Genomic DNA, 22130 nt, shown 5'->3' on the forward strand with positions numbered 1-22130 from the left:
TTAACAGAATACTGTTTATATTACCGCAGGAAGAATTCCATGTTGGAGGTGGATGATGAAGGAGGTAGAATGTTTCTGCGAGTACTCATACAACTGACCATGAATGACTATCCAGCACTAATCTCTGGATCTCTACAACTTCTATTCAAGCATTTTAGCCAACGGCAAGAAGTGCTGCATACCTTCAAACAGGTACCAATAAGTGAGCCGGGAATATCAGAGTATGAAACCGAAGGAAAGATCAACCCCAACTCCGTACAAGTTGTGACTCTAAAACAGGGGTGGGCAATTAATTTTCCCATGGGGCCGCATGAGAAATTGGGATGGTTGTAGAGGGCCGGACTAATATAATTAACTCAGTTCTACCCAATATACTACATCACTACACCCCCTCCATATACTACACCTGTAATAAACTACACCCCATATATACTACACCTGCAATATACTACATCACTACACCCCCCTATACTACACCTGTATTATACTACATCACTACACCCCCCCTATACTACACCTGTAATATACTACATCACTACACCCCCCCTATACTACACCTGTAATATACTACATCACTACACCCCCATATACTACACCTGTAATATACTACATCACTACACCCCCATATACTACACCTGTAATATACTATATCACTACACCACTATATACACCTGAAATATACTACACCCCCCATATACTACACCTGTAATATACTACATCACTACACCCCCCCTATACTACACCTGTAATATACTACATCACTACACTCCCCCTATACTACACCTGTAATATACTACATCACTACACCCCCATATACTACACCTGTAATATACTACATCACTACACCCCTATATACACCTGTAATAAACTACATCACTACACCCCCATATAATACACCTGTAATATATTACATCACTACACCCCCATTTACTACACCACTATATACTACATCACTACACCCCTATATAATACACCTGTAATATACTACATCACTACACCCCCATATACTACACCTGTAATATACTACATCACTACACCCCCATATACTACACAATATACTACATCACTACACCCCTATATACACCTGAAATATACTACACCCCCCATATACTACACCTGTAATATACTACATCACTACACCCCCATATACTACACCTGTAATATACTACATCACTACACCACTATATACACCTGTAATATACTACACCCCCATTTACTACACCACTATTTACTACATCACTACACCCCTATATAATACACCTGTAATTTACTACATCATTACATCCCCATATAATACACCTGTAATATACTACATCACTACACCCCCATTTACTACACCACTATATACTACACCTGTAATAAAGCTACATCACTACACCCCATGTACTACACCACTATATACTACACCACTATATGCACAACACCATATAGTACACCTGTAAAACTACACCACTACACCCCCAGTATTAGTCACCAGTCCCCCCCCCTCCCCTCCACCATTGTCCCCTCCTCAGTTTATTAGTCACTACTTACCTCTCCCTTGTTATTGTCCCCGTCCTCAGGCAGCTCCGTACAGGCCCCCCGCTGAGCTTCTCCTTCTCTTGTACGGGTCCTGGCTGCGCTGATGTTGATCTGCGAGGGGCCCCCGCCGCTGCTTCTCTCTGCGAAGGCCCCCGCTGTGCCGCTTCTTACCCTGCCCAGCGGGAACTTTTGAAATGACACACGCCGTGCAGTACTGACAACGTCAGAGCGCGCGCGTGTGTCACAGAGAAAGTGCCGGCAGGGAACAGAGGAGAGATTCTTGCGTTCTGCTGTCTGCACTGACTATGCGGAGCTGCAGGATCTCTCCCTGCCCGGCACCCAGCAGCCCGGCTCCACTGCACCGACTGAAGATGGGCGGGCCGGTCACAGACAGTAGGCAGGCTGGATGTGGCCCGCGGGCCGCCCCTTGCCCAGGTCTGCTCTAAAATGTATAGTAAACAAGAATGCAATGATTTGGAAATCTCATATAGCCATATTGTGTTCACCACCACATTTAAAAAATGTACTTATTTAGAAATTTATGGCAGCAACAAATCTCAAAAAGTTGGGACATGGCCATGTCTAGCAATGTGTAGGATCCCTTCTTCTTTTTACATCAGTTTGTAAATGTCTGGGAAGTGATGAGACCAATTGCTGGACATTTGGTAAAGAACTTGTCTTATTCTATTTTGATGTTTTTATTCTAGCAGCTCAACAGTCTTCTTTACAGGATGTTTTGTTTCATAATGCGCCAAATGTTTTCTATTGGTGAAATGTCTGGACTGTAGGCAGCCAGTTCATCATCAATTGGATTATGCTGTTATGTGGCTTTTTCTATGCATCATAAAAGCTTTACCTTACATTTGTAGATTTCATGACGAACTGTAATCACTGACAGTGATTTCTGGAAGTATTCTTGAGCCCAGGCAGTGATTTGCAGCACCAAATGCAGCGTGATCTGAGGGCCCATAGATTACAAGCATCCACTATTGACCATCTGCTGTGTTCCTTGTGCACATGCATTTCTCCAGAATCTCTGAAACCTTTGATGATGTTTTGGACTGTATATTGTGGATATTCAAAGACTTTCAAATTTTACATTGAGGAACATTTTTTTTAATTCTTCTTCTAAATTGTTTTTAGATGCAGCTGTTCACAGATTTGTAAACCTCAAACCATCTTTGCTTCTGAGAGACTCTGCCTCTCGAACATGATAGATTTATAAGGTCATGTGGCTTAGTAAAAAAATTGAACTTCTAGCTGTCTTTCATTAGTACCATTTGCTTTTCCAGACTTTTGTTAATCCTATTCCAACTTTTTTGAGATATGTTGCTGCCATCATCTTCCAAGTGAATTATTTTCTTAAAATAAAATAGAAAAATGTCTAAATGTAAACTTCTATAGCGTTTTCTATGTTTTGTTGTGAATAAAGTATGGCTATAAGAGATTTTGAAATCACTGCATTTTTTTTTTACATTTTACATAGCTTGTTAACTACTTTGAAATTAAAGCTGGTGTCACACATAACGTCGCTGCAACGTCACCATATTCTGTGACGTTGCAGCGACCTCAACAGCGACGTCGCTGTGTGTGACACATAACAACGATCAGACCCCTGCTGCGAAATCGTTGCTCGCACCTGAATGCTCCAGGTCATTTTTTGATCGCTGCTATCCCGCTGCGCCATGCTGATAAGCTGATAATCCTTGTGTTTGACACCGCAACAGGGACGCTACGCTACGTCTGAAACCACACAACGACCGTCGACGTCGCTATGATCGCTGCTCCGTCGCTGCTTTTTAGAACATGTTTGACAGCTTACTAACGATCATCTATGGTCGCTGCTACGTCACAGAATATGGTGACGTTGCAGCGACGTCGTTGTCGTTGTCGTTATGTGTGACCCCAGCTTAAGATTGTACTTTATTGACTATAAAGAGTTATAATGACTGTTAACACAAATTATGCTATAATGCCTTGTGTCACATAAATAGGAAAATGATTTTCTGCTTTTTGTGGAAAATTGTCACATACTCATCTTACCTTGTTCCAGCGCTGATTCTCCTATCAGTCAGGTCCTACCTCTGTGACTTGGCAATGCGCCCTTCTGTTTCTTTCTATTCCGGGCCGCCCTTTTCCTAGTCAGACAAGTCCACTTCTTTAACACAAGACATGGAATTAGAATACATAATAATAATACTAAGGAGGGCTTTACACGTTGCAACATCGCATCCGAAATATCGTCGGGGTCACATCGTTAGTGACGCACATCTGGCGCCAGTAACGACATCGCAACGTGTAAATCCTAGATGCGCCCATAAATGATCGCAAAAGCGTCGAAAATCGGTGATCTGTGTAGCGTCGGTCATTTTCATAATGTCGTGTCGACTGCAGGTACAATGTTGTTTGTCGCTCCTGTGGCAGCACACATCGCTGTGTGTAAACCCGCAGGAGCGACAAACATCACCTTACCTGCGTCCCGACAGTAATTCGGAAGGGAGAAGGTGGGCGGGATGTTATGTCCAGCTCATCTCCGCCCCTCTGCTTCTATTGGCCGGCCGATTAGTGACGTCGCGGTGACGTCGCTGTGACGCCAAACGCACCTCCCCCTTGAAGGAGGGATAGTTCGGCAGTCACAGTGACGTCACCAAGCAGGTATATGCGTGTGAAGCTGCCGTAGCGATAATGTTCGCTACGGCAGCAGTCACCACATATCGCATGTGCGACGGGGGCGGCTACTATCGCGCTCGGCATCGCTAGCCGATGCTAGCGATGTTGCAACGTGCAAAGTACCCCTAAGTCTTACTCACTGGCCAATTGCGGTGTCAGTCAGCAGAATCAATATCAAGAACCAGTGGCAGAATAGATTTCGGTAAGCAATGAAATGGTAGCTATGGTAATTATGTGTTACCATACCAATGTCAGTTATTGCTTTATGTTACAGCTGCTTGCACAATTATTCTGAGGTAATATTCTGATTTCGCAGCCTGCTTGTGTAACTACTACTTTACTATTTAATCCCTTGAATGCTGTTGCCTGCCGTTTTTGCCACATTAATTAGACTTGAACTTGTCTAGTCTTCCGACCACACAGTGTTACGGGGGCTGTCTGATTATAAAAACCAAAGGGATATCAGACAGTCAGGGTCCACCGTGCAAAGTCTCTGCTGCAGACTATGGCAGAGGATAAAGGGTATCTTGTACTACGGAAGCAGTACTGACAGTGATACGTCTCAGTGACACTAGAGCCAATCACGGCATGTACTGTTAAAGTCACAGCGACTACCGTATTTAGCATTAACGTAAAAGGGATAGGTTAATGAGTGAGGAAGAGTATATAAGTGTGCCACTGTAAATAGCAGTAGCACAAGTGCAGAGTGCAATACCTCTGTTAAACTCACAGAGGCATATAGTTAGGAAATAAAGCAATTCCTCCCTTACTCGGAGGGTGTGTGGTATGGTCTCTGTTAATGATCACAGAGACAAAAGCAGTGAATGTGAAATGGCACCTACCTAGGTCCGTTCCTCTAGTGGTGCCAGGAGACAGACAGCAGTGTAAGCCGCACAAAGCTCCTACCTGCGTTCGCTCCACTAGTGTGCGAGGACACGAACCACTAGATATGGCACCTGCCTAGGTCCGCTCCACTAGTGGTGCAAAAGAGACGGACAGCAGCACAAGCCGCAGAAAGCTCCTACCTATGTTCGCTCCCCTAGTGTGCGAGGATACGAGCAACTGCCAGACGCAGTATAAGGAACGTTACCCTAGCGGCAACGTCCACCTACGAGTAGAATCACAAGGCCCAGCCGGACCATGTGCCTCAGGCACCTGCCTATGTCCGCTCCACTAAGATGTAAGGATACGGACCACAGCCGAAGCTGTAAGGTACAAGAATGCTACCCTGCCGGTAGCGCTCACCTAGCATAGACAGAGAGATGCCTAGAGGGACGTGCACAGAGCGTCTACTCTCATGCATGAACCAAGAGGACTGAGCGCCGGGCGGCGTGCGTCAGGGTCTTATATAGACTCTGTGCCTCATCCAAGATGGAGGACACCAGAGCCAATCCGCTGCCAGAACGACAGCAATGACGTCACGCTGGCCTATCACCGAGCAAAGCGTCACAAGCACATGACCAGCGACCAATTGGCATAGAAGGCGTCAGAGACATGTGACCACGTGTCACAAGCACATGACCAACGGCCAATCAGCTTAGAAGGTGTCAGAGACATGTGACCTCTTGTCAGCGATGATGTCACCCGCACATGTGCAATGGCTCCAAGATAGGACTTAGTCTCCAGCGCTTGCACATGTGCAGTAGCAAGAAATCCGAACATAGTCTACATTGTTCGCACATGTGCAGTAGCAAGAAATCCGAACATACTCTACAGTGCCACAGCAACCGTAATACACAGCTACCTGCTGATTCTGTCTTTGAATCAGTCTCTCTCGTATTGACCCAGTTTATTGACCAGCCCACTGCCAACTTGCTCTGCCAGCTAGCAGCTACTTCAGGAACACAACTCAAGTGTCTATGCACCGATGGTCACATTCCTGTAAAGGGTTTATAAGGTTGAACACCAGAACATTGCCGGGGACCTGCTAAGTGGAATGGCTTGTGTGAAGTCTGTCCATGGAAGCCGTAAGAAGAGTTGACACATTTCGCCTTCTGACCTTAAGAGATATAAATGTGTGCATCTCATAATCTGTCAACACCCTAATGTTACTGCTCAGATGAACATAGCTTCATTTTTATGACAATAGGACAATCAGTTATTGCTTATCAATTGTTCCCTTTTTGTGTAGCTTTTGTTACCTTTACTATTTATCACACATCTCACCAAAAGATATTTTATACTACTGTGTATTCCATAGTATTTTTCTGCTTTTAGGTTCAACTGCTTATCTCTGCCCAGGATGTAGATAATTACAAGGTTATAAAATCGGAGTTGGACAGGCTGAGAACTATGGTCGAAAAGTCTGAACTCTGGGTAGACAAAAAAGAAAAATCAGGAAGCGGGAGCTCTTCAGAAGGGAGCAAAAAGGAGAAGAAAGAGGTATTTAAATATTATAAGAACAAAAATACTGGAAAAATGCCTTTATGTCTTGGTCTGTAAGTTTTAACATGGATAAAAGCTGTCTGAAGAAATGTGAAAATACCCTACAATGTGAGAACGGGCAGCAAGGAGCTGGCCATCAAAATAACATTGTTTCCATTTAATTACTGACCATCCAAACAGTTTGGAAAATCAATATGATTTTTATTACACAGAGCAATGTTTGTGACATTCTTTATAATGTTTCATAGCAAATAACAGATGTGTTATGATACAGGCTCTTATAAGGCAGCAAGCTCTCTATCCCAAAATGTAGTAGGTACCTCCAGTTAGAAAAGTAGTATAGTTCTCCTTATTAGCTATGTTGCTTACCTCATGGGCAGGGCATTGCAGCTTAGGTATTCATGGATACGACCACTCATAGTGGCAGTTAGATAGTTGCGTGTGGTTGTGAAAGGATACCTAAGTTACTGTAATGCCCTGCACATAAGGTAAGTGACAGCTAATCAAGTGAACTATACTACATTTCTAGTTGGAGGTATTTGCAATATTATTATTATCGCATCTACTATATATTAGGTTTAGGATCTTGGAGATGGGAATAACCCTTTAAGTACCAATCAATACAGAACTTAAAAGTTTTTGTAGGAACCTTTAGAAATTCTAAAATAATTTGGGGCAGTTTTCCCTTTCACCCCTGATATGTCTTAGTTGATTGTAAAAAACCATGGTGGCTTTTTTAATCACGGTGGTGAACTATTTGTACTACAATATCTCCAGAACAAGCAACTGATTTATTTATATGAAGTCATCATAAAATTACTATCTAAATTAAATTATCTTTGTGCAAAGGATAACAAAATACCCATAGATGTCTAAACATACACAATTGAAAAGTAGCATATTTCTGTTGTCTGATGTCTGTAATTGTACATGAAAACCTTTATTTTCTTCCCTTAACAGCATACAGAGAATCAGGAGGGATCTGGAAAACCGGCTGTGGAGAAAAGCAGCGAAAATTATCAGCTTGTCAAAGGGGTAAGGGGATCATAGAAAACAGCAATGCCATATAGTTTATCCTGAGTTTGTGAGCTTCTTTCTATTAGTCAAGGTCATATGGGTGAATTTCTTTGGAACCCCTTTTCAATTGTGATTACGATGAATACTGAAATATAAATTCTATCTTTGCCTTCCTTTAGATTTTAGAAAGACTGAATAAAATGTGCGGTGTTGGTGAACAAGTTCGCAAAAAACAACAGAGACTGCTCAAAAACATGGATGCTCATAAAGTCATGCTTGATCTTCTTCAAATCCCATATGAAAAGGTATACAAATATATTTGACTGTGGAAATTAAAGTAACTGGTATGCTTTTATAAAACGTATATAGTTTAAAGGAGTTGTAAAAAAAGTGATTAGCTTTGTTGATTGCTGGCACCACCACCGGTCACTATGTCACTTACCTCATGTTCAGGGCATTTCAAGACCTTAGGTATCTATTCCCATTTAGAAATCCCTTTTTTATTACAACACCTCTATTTATTGCTGTCCACAGAATTTACTTGAAATGTATTCAGTGCTTGATATGGGGTTTATGTGCATTTTGTTTCTTTGTTTTTCTATACCTAGGCTTTGTATACATTTAAATTAAATGAAATTAAAACAGAAGTTATTAGAGCCGAATACATTCACATTGATACCGATTTTGCTATTAGCATCCTCAGGAGAAACTAGCGGCTGTGTTCAGCTCACTTGCATTGCTACCACAGGGTGAAATGAGGCATTGCACAGTGCTTGCTGAAATGAATGGCTTGTCAGTGATACCAGTGCCGTTGCTCTACACGCTAACATATTGGCACTTAAACTAGATGTATGTGACCTGATGTTCCTCACTGAAATGATGATCAGGCTACGGAATGGTAATCAACTAGCTTCCCTAATTGAAAGCAATCAATATTACATGAGGGCATTTTCACAGATTGAAAGTTGTTCGCTCCTCTGGGGTCTCAGGTTGTCCTTTCTTCTTATCCGCAGCGCTGATGATTTTAAAATTCTGTCCAGTATGGGATAATACAATATGATGTGCACATATTGTCCATCATCAATGCACAGGACAATGGTTTTCCTTCCACCATGAGGAATTGCTAACATGCTTAATCTCCTAGGCATGCAAAGTCAAAGAAACGAGCTGAAACATATGTTGGTATAAGTGGAATGTGTAGTTGCACATTCTCACTGTGGCCATTAACAAACAAAACCTAGGATAAAAATAGAATGAGCAAATACCCTGAAAGTAAATAGGTAAATAATAATAATATTATTTGTTATTTCCTTGCCTTCAGCACAATCTCAAGCCATGGCAACTTGATAGATGAACGCTTTCTAGGAACATCAATCTTGTACAAGCCTAGACAGATCCACAGGGTCTTCTTCACCATTGTCTTAATAGTATCAGGTCATCAGGTTGCTGGTCTTCCTCTTGGCCTTGTTCCCTCTATTCTTCCAACCATTATGTCCTTCTCCTGTGATTGCTCTGTTCGTATGATGTGTCCAAAGAAGGCAAGTCGTAGCTTGGCGATCCTTGCTTCGAGTGACATGTCAGGCTTGATTTGTTCCAAAATTGATTTGTTTGTTTTTCATGCCATCCATAGTATTGATAACATCCTTCTCCAGCACCACATTTCGAATGCATACACGTAAGTAACACAGGGTACTTAGTTGACACTATTTTGATAAAAAAAACATAAAAGCCATCTCACCGTGACAAGTTGTACCAAATGTAAGCTTTGTAGTTCATCTCTCTATGTGCCAGCAGTCCTCAAACTAGATAATAGAAGGACCCAGGCCTGACTGCTAAAACACCTACCAATGGAAAACTACGTAGACAAAATGCACAGCCCAAAAAGGTGGAGCCTCATCAGGATTAAAGCAAAAGCAAATAAATGAGCTGGAACACATTAGTATAAGTTCAGAGTGCAGGTGCACGTTCACACAGAGACCATTAACAAACATAACCTGGGATAAAAACAAAATAAACAAATACCCTGCAGTAAGTAAATAAATGGATAATAATAATCCATGTATATAAGATAGAGTACTTAGTTGACACTATTAATCAAAAAGTGTAAAAGTATGCTAAAGGCCGCTTTACACGCTGTGATATCATGACCAATATCGCCAGCGTGCGTACCCGCCCCCATCGGTTGTGCGACACGGGCAAATCGCTGCCCGTGTCGCACAACATCGCCCGGACCCGTCACACTACTTACCTGCCCTGCGACGTCGCTGTGACCGGCGAACCGCCTTTTTTCTAAGGGGGCGGTTCGTTCAGCGTTACAGAGACGTCACAGCAGCGTCACTGAACCGCCGCCCAATAGAAGCAGAGGGGCGGAGATGAGCGGGATGAACATCCCGCCCACCTCCTTCCTTCCTCATTGTGGCCCGGAGGCAGGTAAGGAGAGCTTCCTCGTTCCTGCGGTGTCACACGGAGCGATGTGTGCTGCCGCAGGAACGAGGAACAACTTCGTTACTGCTGCAGTAACGATATTTGAGAATGGACCCCCATGTCACCGATGAGCGTTTTTGCGACGCTGCAAAATCGCTCATAGGTGTCACACGCAAGGGCATCGCTAAAGCGACCGGATGTGCGTCACAAATTCCGTGACCCCAACGAGGTCGCTTGAGCGATGTCACAGCGTGTAAAGCCTGCTTTAGTCTCCTAGGGATGCAGTCTGTTTTTGCCTTCAGAATGTAGCAATTGTTTTTTCATCTGTTCTAAAAACAATCATTTTTTTTCCATCTACACTGGAAATAAAAATTAGAGAACAATGTATGATCACTTGCTTTTTTCCAAAATAATGTAATCTAAATTGATCAACATTTGAAGAATTTTTTGTAAGGAGTACAACATGCCACTAGAACAGTGTTTCACAAAAGATCCAAAGTCTATCACCATAAGCCCTTTATTTTGACCAAAATGTGATGATCATAATTAGAGAAAAAAAAGGACTGTTGCAAAGAGAAAGATTATAATTACATTTTCTGAAGGTAACAATGGTTACCCATCAGTAAGAAGTGTACAGGCAATAGCTTCAGCACATCTGCAGCCACAGGACATCACTAGTCTCTCACACTGCTCTGTTTGACTTTGGTCCACTCTTCTTTCTGTCTCTTCCACAGTTCTTTGACTGTTGTAGGTTTCTTGGCCATAATTTTGTCACCAAGGATTTTCCAGAGGTTTTCTATTGGGTTTAGATCAGGACTCTGGGCTGGTCATTTCATTGTTTCAATGTTTTCTGTTTCAAGGGATTCCTTTATCCATTTTGCTGTATGACAGGGGTCATTGTCTTCCGTGAAAATTGCTGGCTGATTGAGTGATGAACGCAAGTAATTAACAATGTGTTGTTGAAGAAGGTTCTGATACACACTTGCATTTACTCTGGCATGTGGAAGTATGAGAGATCCAACTCCTGCTGCAGAAAACATTCCCCAAACCATGACACTTCCTCCACCTACTTCCTACATTCTCTGACTTCTTAACAAATTTTGGGTTCATTCTTTCCCCAGTTTGTCAATGAAAATAATGTTTCCCTTCAGACTCAAAGAAATTAAACTTGCTTACATCTAGCCTTTTGATTCATTCTGCTAATGAGCGATTTGGTCGCTGCAGAGTGGGCTTTCAGTCCAAATGCTCTTAAAATTCATGACACTGTACGTTGAGACAGATCCTTACCCTGTTCAGTGCTGAACTGGCGAGCAATTTCAGCTGCAGTATTGAAATGATTACACATGGAGATTCTCCGAAATATCCTGTGTTATCCTGTGTTCGAGGGTGACCATCCTTCTTTGAGGACTTGAAAGAGTTTGTGATGTTGTAAAGATGCAATACTTTCTAAATCACAGACTTGGAATTACCAACTTCTCTTACTATAGCTGATAATTCTGTCACCTCTTTGGCCTTCATCTGGACAACCTGCTGCTGGAGAGTTTCAGTCATTTTAGAACGGCACACCATTTTTGCAAAGTCAGTGCAAACTGGAAAGTTAGGCTGCCAGTTAAATAGGATTTGTCAGATAACTAAGGAAATTAGCACCAGATGCCAGATTAACACCAATAACTTGTTATTTTTCATGTATCTCATTTACATTTTTATTATAATTTTTTGAATAACTTCAATTTAAAAAATAAGCCTAATATACTGCTAGTTTGCTCATGTTAGGATATAATCACATAGGACTACACAATGACCTTAACATTTAGGAAATTGTGTGTTGTTGTCTAATTTTGATCTCCAGTGTATGTAGATATGGAGGGTTTGTGTTTTTTTTGGCAGAAGACATTTTTTAATTGCACTCTTTGAAATAAATCTAATGCGTTGTAGAAAATGTATTAAAAATTGTTGGGAGTTGTTTAGTGGTGTATAAATTAAATGGTTTGTCTATTAGTGGACATCGCCTTGTTAACTGCTAAAGACAAAACTAATAAAACACATCATCACCTCCCAGACTGGCGCAGTTCCGTGATGCTGGCGCTGTCTCTCCTACAATCATATGCCATTATGTCATGTGACTGCTGCGGCATTTCAGTATTTCCGTCAGTGTGGACGATCGCTCTGGTCGAATAGGGACTGCTTTTAAATATTTGTCTGGGCATAGAATCTGAAGCTCGGTATCAGAGAATCAAAGCTGATGAAATTGTGATAAAAAGTGGACACATTTTTATATTTGCCTTTTAGCTGTGCTGGGAAGCCAAAACCCACTTTTAGTAACCATAATTCCTTAGTGTAATGACATATCCATTTTCTCCCATCTTTTCTTCCTTTCTCATATCAGGTCCTATTTGTGTAACAGCAAGAGGTGCCTATGATAATTATTTGCAAGGAACTTTCAGTCAATAATGTTTAAGGAAAAATAAATTATCCTGGCAGCTTTATTTCCTGGCTCAGCAATATATTACAGAAATTGTTCTGCCCTTAAGAATTATACCTCGGCCATATAGTTTTCTGATACATTCCAACTTTGAAGTCAGGGCACTAGTATGGCAGCCTTCCCTGAAAATGAAGAAAGAACTTTCTGTATTGACAACACACTGCTTAATTGTCTACAGAAACTAATTTGTTGTCGTATGAAAAAATGACTTTCTTTAATAAATCCCTTTTGGCTCCAGTTCTATGGATTACCATCACATTATAAATGAGGCATTGCCCCTACAAAATGAGCATTGATTTCCTGCGAATGACTTATCTCCATCTAACAGAGGAGCGATACTCCCTATGGGAAAGTGATCATAGCCCTGTTATCGAGCAATTTGTGGCAAATGTCAGCGATGGCCATTTTTCATTAGTCAGGAGAGAAAATGCTTAAATATTTTAAGGTTAGAGAATGTGATACACCTATAATGTGTAGTGTATTTTAGGCATTGTTTTCCGAATATGGCTTCTATTAATTGTCAAGTATTATAGACATATTTGGAGCTTTTAATTGATTTTTCATTTTTATATTTTTATCTGAATTGGCGAGCTTGATACTATAATGGGATGCTGAAATGAAAATACATTTGTAAGTCTTTACAGCCTATTAAGTAACATGCACATCCAATTTTACTTCTCTACATGATACTATAAAGCTATAAGATGAAATAAGTGTACATTAAGGATTGGAAATGATGTGACTGTCACTTTGTATTGTATTTGCTTTTATCACCTAGCTAGAACATTCCAGAAGCACCTGTATAATGTAAAATTATAGCCATAGCTTAGAGTTAGCTCTGCTTTCTTTGCTTCCTCGGGCGCTGCTTTTCTAAATGAGCCACAAATTATAAATGGGACATTTTTCTTCCAAATTATCCTCAATTCACACGAAATTGCCATGGAAAAAAATGTTTGACAGGGCCTAGGCGATAAATTGATTTCTTATCTGGGAAAAGATTTATAGCTATGGCTTGAAGAAGGAAGGCGTAAAGTCAGAAAAGAACACTCCTGAATACTGTGTGTGTACACTAATAATGTAAATGTGAACCGCAGGATTGTTGGCTTGGATCTTTATTCTCTGTTATGAAGAAGGTAATGCTATGCTTCAAAATAATGCTTACTATGAAGAATATGTCGAGCTTTCGTATGTGTATTGAAGCATAAAGATAGAGAAATGGAGAGAAAGCCTTAGAAACAACTGCCGCTGCCACGCTTTTATGTTCCTTTATTGGAATGCTTGCATACTTTGTGCAAACACATTTGACAATGCAATATTTTTCTTAATGTGAAATGAGCAAGCGTATTGCTGGAGGGTTAATACTGCCTTCAATTACTTAGTCATTCTTATCTGTGTATCACAAAAATGAAAGTGCTTCATATATAATATTCACAAAATTATTCAAGATACATATTTGTGGATAGATAGATAGATAGATACATAGATAGATAGATACAGATGTATTTATCTACAGTTAGGTCCAGAAATATTTGGACAGTGACTGAATCTTAAAAAAAGTACTTCATTTATAATAATCACCCCTTAAAACATAAATTGACTGCAGTTTATCACATCTTTGGGAAGATGAGTTCCATTTTCCTAGCAACATCCAGGCCTGATTACTGCCACACCTGTTGTCAATCAAGAAATCACTTAAATAAGACCTGCCTGACAAAGTGAAGTAGACCAAAAGATCCTCAAAAGCTAGACATCATGTTAAGATCCAAAGAAATTCAGCAACATATGAGAAACAAAGTAATTGAGATCTATCAGTCTGCAAAAGGTTTTAAAGCCATTTCTAAAGCTTTAAGACTCCAGCGGACCACAGTGAGCCATTATCCACAAATGGCGAAAAGATGGAACAGTGGTGAACGTTCTCACGAGTGGCCGGCTGACCAAAATTACACCAAGAGCATAGTGACAATACATCAAAGAGGTCACAAATGATCCCCCAACAACATCCAAAGAACTGCAGGCCACACTTGCTACAGTTAAGGTCAGTGTTCATGACTCCACCATAAGAAAGAGACTGGGCAAAAATGGCCTGCATGGCAGAGTTCTTAGACAAAAACCTCTGCTGAGCAAAATGAACGTAAATACTCATCTCATTTTTGCCAGGAAACATCTAATGATCCCCAAGACTTTTGAGAGAATACTCTGTGAACTGACAAGACAAAAGTTGAACTTTTTGGAAGATGTATGTCCCATTACATTTGGCATAGAAGTAACACAGCATTTCAGAAAAGGAACATCATACCAACAGTAAAATAATAAAATATGGTGGTGGTAGTGTGACATTCTGGGGCTGTTTTGCTGCTTCAGGACCTGAAGATCTGCTGTCGTAAATGGAACCATGAATTCTGCTGTGTACCAAAAAATCCTGAAGGAGAATGTCCAGCCATCTGTTTGTAACCTCAAGCCGAAGCACACTTGGGTTATGCAGCAGAACAATGATCCAAAACATACCGACAAGTCCACCTCTGAATGGCTTAAGTAAAACAAAATGAAGACTTTGAAGTGGCCTTGTCAGAATCCTGACATTCATCCGATTGAGATGCTGTGGCATGACCTTATAAAGGCCCTCCAATGTGGCTGAATTGCAACAATTCTGCAAAGATGTGTGGGCCAAAATTCTTCAAGAGTATTGTAAAAGATTCATTGCCAGTTATTGCAATCGCTTGATTACAGTTGTTGCTGCTAAAGGTGGCCCAACCAGTTATTATTACGTTTAGGTGGAACAGGGCCTGTAGTTATTATTTATTTTTCCCTTAATAATATAGACCTTCATTTATAAATTGCATTTTATGTTTTGCTTGTGTTATCTCCATCTAATATTTACTTTTGTTTGGTGATCTGAAACATTTAAGTGTGACAAACATGTAAAAGAATAAGAAATCAGGAAGGGGGCAAACACTGTATTTATGTATATATATGTATATAATATATCTATAATTAGGTCCAGAAATATTTGAACTGTGACCAAATCTTGGTGATTTGGTCTCTGCATGCCACTATTTTTTTTATTTAAAATTAAGCACCTGAGATGCAATTGAAGTGGAGACTTTCAGGTTTAATTAAAGGGGTTGAACAAAATATCCTTTGAATTGTTTAGGAATTGAACCATTTTTCCACAAGGCCTCATCTTTATAGAGAGCTCAAAAGAAGTTGGACATATTTATTTTAACATAAATAAAATGTTCATTTTTAATACTTTGTAGAGAATCCTTAGTAGACAATGACTGCCTGAAGTCTGGAAATCATGGACATCACCAAACGCTGGGTTTCCTCCTTTGTGATGCTTTGTCAGGCCTTTACTGCAGATGTCTTCAGTTGTTGCTTGTTTGTGGGTCTTTCTGCTTTAAGTTTTGTCTTAAGCAAGCGAAATTCATGCTACGATGGGGTTGAGATCTGGTTATTGACAAAACTGCAAAACTTTCCACTGCTTTACCCTAAAAAACTCTTTGGTTGCTTTTGCAGTATGTTTTGGCAATTGTCCATTTGCACTGTAATGTGCCATCTAATCAAGCTTGCTTGGTTGAATCTGAGCAACAGTTATCGCCCTGTATACCTGAGAATTAATCCGGTTGCGTCTGTTTTCAGTCACATTATCAATAAACACTAATGACCCAGTACCATTGGAAGCCATGCATCCCCATGCCATTACAATGACTTGGCCATGTTTTACGGAAGATGTGCTGTACGTTCATAAGTATGGCTGATCTAATCCGGGACCGGCGAATCCCTGCCGGATTGAAAAAAAAAATCCGGATCCTCTCCGGATTCCGGTGCCCATATAAGTCAATGGGGACCAGAATCCGGAGATTAAAAACGTTGGTGGAAGGGATAGGGGGGTAGGAGCTTTCCCAGTGTAGTGTCATGTAGTGTCATCGCAGCAAACTCCTTCTGGGTCACGCTTTTCTCCTCTGGAGCCGACAATTCAATATCCATTGTTTTGCCCCCCCCCCCACCGGTGCATGTAATTGGTTGCAGCTAGACGCGCCCCCACCCTGAGTGGTAGCGTGTCAGCTGACTGCAACCAATCATTGGTGGCAGAAGGGCCGGTGGGCAGGGAAAGCAGTGCAAGTGTCTACAGGTCAGTATGGTGAACGTGCATGTCTTTCAGAAACACATGCACGTTCAAATCAGAAATGTGCGGCTGTGCCGGTGATGCGATGCATCAGCCGCCACAGCCTGCCACTCTCTGAACAGGAGCGTGTATGTACACAGAAACACATGCACGCTCCTGTCAGAAGTGTGTGGCTGTGCCGGTGATGCGCTGTCAGACTCATACAAGTCTGACATGACATCAGCCGGCACAGCCTGCCGGGCTCTGAGCATGAGCGTGCATGTACACAGAAACACATGCACGCTCCTGTCAGAAGTGTGCGTGGCTGTGGCGGTGATGCGGCTTTATTTTCCTTTCCTTCAAGAGCATTGGGTATGTCAGGAATATTATATTTAGTATTTTCCAATGCAAACAATAAATCGTACCCGCCGATCCGCTAGAATTTGCAATTCTTTGTATAATCTTGTTGTGCTATATTCTCTGGCCTACAATAAGACTCTATGCTTGGTATGCATGTCATAACTGCAAATATATACAAAGTTCCAAGTGTAGGGTCCCAAATTCAGTTTGCAATTGAGGGAAATCTTTGATCTTATCTCCATCTAGTATGTGTACAAGTCTATCATCCAGGCTTTTTTGTGTTCCCAAACTCACCAGTGTGCGCTTTTTTTTTTTTGCAGAATGTACCAAACATTGTACTTTGTCCACTCTTAACATTTCTGCTATCTCTCTGATGAACTTCTCTTTTTCAGTGTAATGCATCAGTCTAATGTCTAATGTCTAGTCAGCCTAATTCAGGTCTGTTTCTCTCCAAGTGAGAGCTTTTTTGACCACATGTTGTGGGTTCAAATATTTTGCGTGACCGCTCCTATCAGAAGTGTGTGCAGCTGTGCTGCGATGTCAGACTCGCGGGAGTTCCCCACAAGTGTGACTCTGGCCTAAGAGAAAATGCATGCAGCTTTTTTTTTATTGAAATAAATAATTTTAAAAAAACCATGTACGGTCCCCCCTAATTTTAATACTCAGCCAAGATAAGGTATTCTCAGCCTGCAGCCGCCTGGTATTGCTGTATCAGATGTGACAATCCCAGTGCCATACCGGCTCTTCCCGTGTCGGTGCCAATTGGGGTAATAAGGGGTTAATAACAGCGCACAGCTAGGTTAGTGATGGCACAGGCGTTTATCAGATACCTGCATCACACTAACCTGTAACTGACAGTAAATAAACACTATATGGAGAAAAGGTATGCACACCAGTGACTATGTAAGGGGAATATATGAAAAGAAGAAACTGCTGTGTGAATACTGACATGAAAAATCCAATAGCTATATGTAAGAATAAAAATATGAAAAATGGAACTGTATTACTGCCATGAATATATGAATAAAGAGAAATTTAGCTATTGAATTGATCAATGCAACAGAGCCCCAACACTACGCCAAAGTATTTCTCTGCGTTGGGGTCCCTAGCTAGTGTGTGTCCTCTCATTAAAAAACTCACCGTGTATGGGAAGCTGAGACCCATGCTATATATGCGTATAATGTGGACTGGCAATAGGTGTGTGTGGGGCCGGGTTCACAAACAAAAAACTACAAATCAATCAAGAAATAACGTCTGGAACACCATTCTGAGTCTGAACTAGGTGCAAAAACCTAAAAAAAACCGACGTGCGGTCCCCCCTAATTTTAATACTCAGCCAAGATAAGGTATTCTCAGCCTGCAGCCGCCTGGTATTGCTGTATCTATTAGATGTGACAATTCCGGTGCCATACCGGCTTTCCCATGGCGGTGCCAATTGGGGTAATAAGGGTTTAATAACAGCACACAGCTGCTACTAAACCCTAGGTTAGTGATGGCACAGGCGTCTATCGGATACCTGCCTCACACTGACCTGTAACTGACAGTAAATAAACACTGACACTGAAAAATCCTTTATTTGGAAAAAAGTACAAAATGCACCCTCCTTTACCACTTTTTTAAACCCCAACACAGCCCTCTAGGTCCGGCGTAATCCACATGAGGTCCCACGCTGCTTCAGCTCTGCTACATAACAGAGCTAGCGGCAATAGAGCACGACCGCTGGCTATGCAGACAATGACTGAGCCGCGATGACTGCACGACAGGCAGATACTGTCACAGGCTGGGGGCATGTCTGCCTGCAACCAATCACAGACGAGAGGATGGCCAGTGGGCGGGGAAAACACAGAAAGGTGTGTGTATGCGATGTACAGTACATTAAGTGAATGCGCGACCCGGAAGCAGTGTGTCACCATGACACTGAGTCTCGGTAAGCATGAAACTGTCGCTTATTTCTTGTTTTGTCTATTTTTGCTTTAATCCCCGAATCCGGATCATGCACCCGAAATGCCGGGCCCGGGTACAGCACCCAGATATCTTTGAAACCATGCGGATCCAGACTTATACAGTCGGATCCGCTCAGCCCTAGAAATGACAAGATGTCCAGTAGTGCTAACAGCTCAGAACTGGCAGCAACTAGCGGGACTCGGCTACATCCATTTACTATTCAGACAACTGTGGCCAGCATTGGTTTTCAGGGATGAGTTGCATCCAAAAATCATTCCTTCGACATGGAAATAAGGCCAAGTGACTCAGGTATGCATGGGAATATAGGAACTAATGTGCAAAATATGGCAGCTCTGGACTGATGAGTCAATATATGAAATATTTGGAGCTGTTAAAGAAAGTAGTTTGTTTGCTAAAGGGTTGGAGAGCGGTACAATAAATGCCAGCAGGCAACAGTGAGGTGGAGGGTCCTTATATAATTGGGCTGCATTTTGAGCAAATGGAGTTAGGGATTTGGAATGAACTAAGGCTATGTGCGCACGTGTGCGCTCTGCACCGCACCAAAAGGTGCGCTTCAGAGCGCAGCTGAAAAGCTCCGTTCTGAAGCGCATGGTGTCAGCAGAGACGTGCGCTCTGCATGCTGCCTCTCCCTATAGACAGCATGCAAACCGCACGGAAGAAGTGACATGTCAGCAGCCGAAGCCGTGCGCTCTAATACGCCACGTGTGCACGGCTCCTGCACAATCTCCATAGACTGTGCAGGGGACGCAAGACGCATGCAGTTACGCTGCGCTGCAGATCGCAGCGTAACTGCATGTAATACGCACACGTGCGCACATAGCCTAATGGTGTCTTCAATGAGAAATACAGGCAGATACTCCATCATGAAATGCCGTCAAGGAGGCGTCTGATTTGCTTCATATTTATTTTGCCGCAAGACTGCAGCTCATATCATACAATCAATGTCATTACACAGTTAAGGGGGCTTTACACGCTACGATATCGTTAATGTTTGGTCGCCGGGGTCAAGTTGTTAGTGACGCACATCCGGCGTCATTAACGATATCGCAGCGTGTAACACTTACCAGCGACCTTAGGCGACCTCAAAAATGGTGAAAATCGTTCACCATGGAGAGGTCGTCCCAAAGTCAAAAATTGGTAAGGGTTGTTTAGCGTTGTGGTTCATCACTCATGCGGCAGCACACATCGCTATGTGTGACACCGCATGAGCGAGGAACGTCTCCTTACCTGCCGCCGGCTGCAATGAGGAAGGAAGGAGGTGGGCGGGATGTTACGTCCTGGTCATCTCTGCCCCTCTGCTTTGATTGGCCGGCCGCTTAGTGACGTTGCGGTGACGTCGCTGTGATGCCGAACGTCCCTCCCCCTTGAAGGAGGGATTGTTCGGCAGTCACAGAGACGCCGCCGACCAGGTAAGTATGTGTGACGCTGCGTAGCGATAATGTTCGCTACGGCAGCGATCACAAACAATCGCATGCGCGACGGGGACGGGTACTTACACGGTCGCTATCGCTAGAAATTGCTAGCGATATCGCTACCATGTAAAGCCCCCTTTAGTCCAACACCAGAACTATTTTTTTTTTTATTTGCTAATCTGTGTTGCAGTGTAATATAAAACACCTCTACTTCTTCGGTTTCTACTTTTTGTTCCTCTGTAACTTCACATTTTTCCTTGCATTCAGTCTGTTTACATACACTACTCTCAGGCAGCTTAATGTGATATTTTTCAAAAAAACTCCCTGAGGCATTTCATTGTCCTCACAGCCACAGAGCTAGTTCCGCCAAGTCTGTGTTTCCAACACTGCCCTCCCCCACCCATTGTTCTCCCATTGGCAGTCTTAGAACTCAGCTTTTGCACATTCATTTAGACAGAGCAGTTATCTGTCACGCTCCCCGGGTCCTTGGCTCCCCTCCCCGGGTCCTCCGCTCCGCTCCCCGGGTCCTCAGCCCCGCTCCCCGGCTCACCTGCCACGCTCCCCGGGTCCTTGGCTCCGGTGCCCGTCCTTCCCAGGCCCCCTGGTCTCCGATCGCAGCGCCCGACGGCCTCCCAGGCCCTGGCCGGCTCCCCTGCGTCCTCTTCTCAGCCTCCTTCCCTGGCTTCTGGCACCCGGGCTGCGCGCATGCGCATTAGGGCGCGCGCGCGGTCACTGACCCTTTCTTAAAGGGCCAGCGTCCATTAACAGGAAATGAGGCTGAACAGGTACCGGGTATATAGGGGTGTATTGTCCAAGAGGGCGGGGCCTGATCTTCGTGTTTTCCAAGCTAGGAGTCAGGTCTCCTTGTGTCGTCTTGCCATACTCACGTATCTCTCTTCTAGAGCTGATCCTGCCTCGCCATCCGGTCCTGCTGAATCCCGAACCCCGCACGCTGTCTGTCTGCCATCTGACAGTCCGTACCATCTCGGATCCCTGCGGTGACCCGTCATCTCGCTCCAAAGGTTCCGGACCCCGCCTGACATCACCTCGGCTTCCGAACCTGAGCTACGTCACCCGGACTACCATCTGTGACTCCGCGGTCCCAGGGACTCCTTCGTTACACTCACTGGCACGGACTGTTCTACTGCCCATAGTGCTTCAGCTACCGGACTCCTTACCACCATCTTAGAGTTCGGCCCAGTGGATCCACCTCCTGGGTCTGCCCGACCGCCTGGCCCTGACAGTAAGATCAGGCCATGGATCCCGCTGCAGCACTAGCGGCCTTGCAAGAGGAACTCCAACGCCAGCGTGAAGTCCAGACCCGCATGCTGAACTTTATGACGTCCGTGGACACTCGCCTGACCACGCTACAAGCGGCAGTCACGTCTTCAACATCCAAAGCCGCCACTAGTCAAGCCACGTCCCCCGCTCCCGTGGCTGCCTCTTCGGATGCTTCCCGACTGCGTTTGGCCTCACCACCCCGGTACGCCGGAGATCCCAAGACCTGCAGGGGGTTTATAAACCAATGCTCCCTCCATTTCACGCAGTTGCCACATCTGTTTGCCTCCGACCAAGCCAAGGTCGCCTTCATCATGTCTCACCTGGAGGGCGAGGCACTGGCGTGGATGAACCCGTTGTGGGAGAAGGAGGATCCTATGACCAAGGATCTTCAAGAGTTCCTGCAGGCCTTTCGCAGCACCTTTGACGAGCCGGGACGCGCCTCTGCGTCTGCTTCATCTCTTCTCCGATTACGTCAAGGAACACTGACGGTGGGCCAATACGCCATCCG

General features: G+C 43.2%; 1 protein-coding gene across 2 annotated transcripts in view; it reads left to right on the plus strand.

Moving 5' to 3' along the window:
* ITPR3 (inositol 1,4,5-trisphosphate receptor type 3) overlaps positions 1-22130 on the plus strand; it is a 483832-nt gene that overhangs the window by 218839 nt on the left and 242863 nt on the right. For both annotated transcript variants that reach the window (XM_075335858.1, XM_075335859.1), the window contains 4 exons: positions 30-192; positions 6409-6573; positions 7537-7611; positions 7773-7898. In XM_075335858.1, the coding sequence (XP_075191973.1) occupies positions 30-192; positions 6409-6573; positions 7537-7611; positions 7773-7898 (529 nt within the window). The remainder of the gene's footprint in view (positions 1-29; positions 193-6408; positions 6574-7536; positions 7612-7772; positions 7899-22130) is intronic.

The sequence above is a fragment of the Anomaloglossus baeobatrachus genome, chromosome 2, assembly GCF_048569485.1.
Source record: "Anomaloglossus baeobatrachus isolate aAnoBae1 chromosome 2, aAnoBae1.hap1, whole genome shotgun sequence".
NCBI lineage: Eukaryota > Metazoa > Chordata > Amphibia > Anura > Aromobatidae > Anomaloglossus > Anomaloglossus baeobatrachus.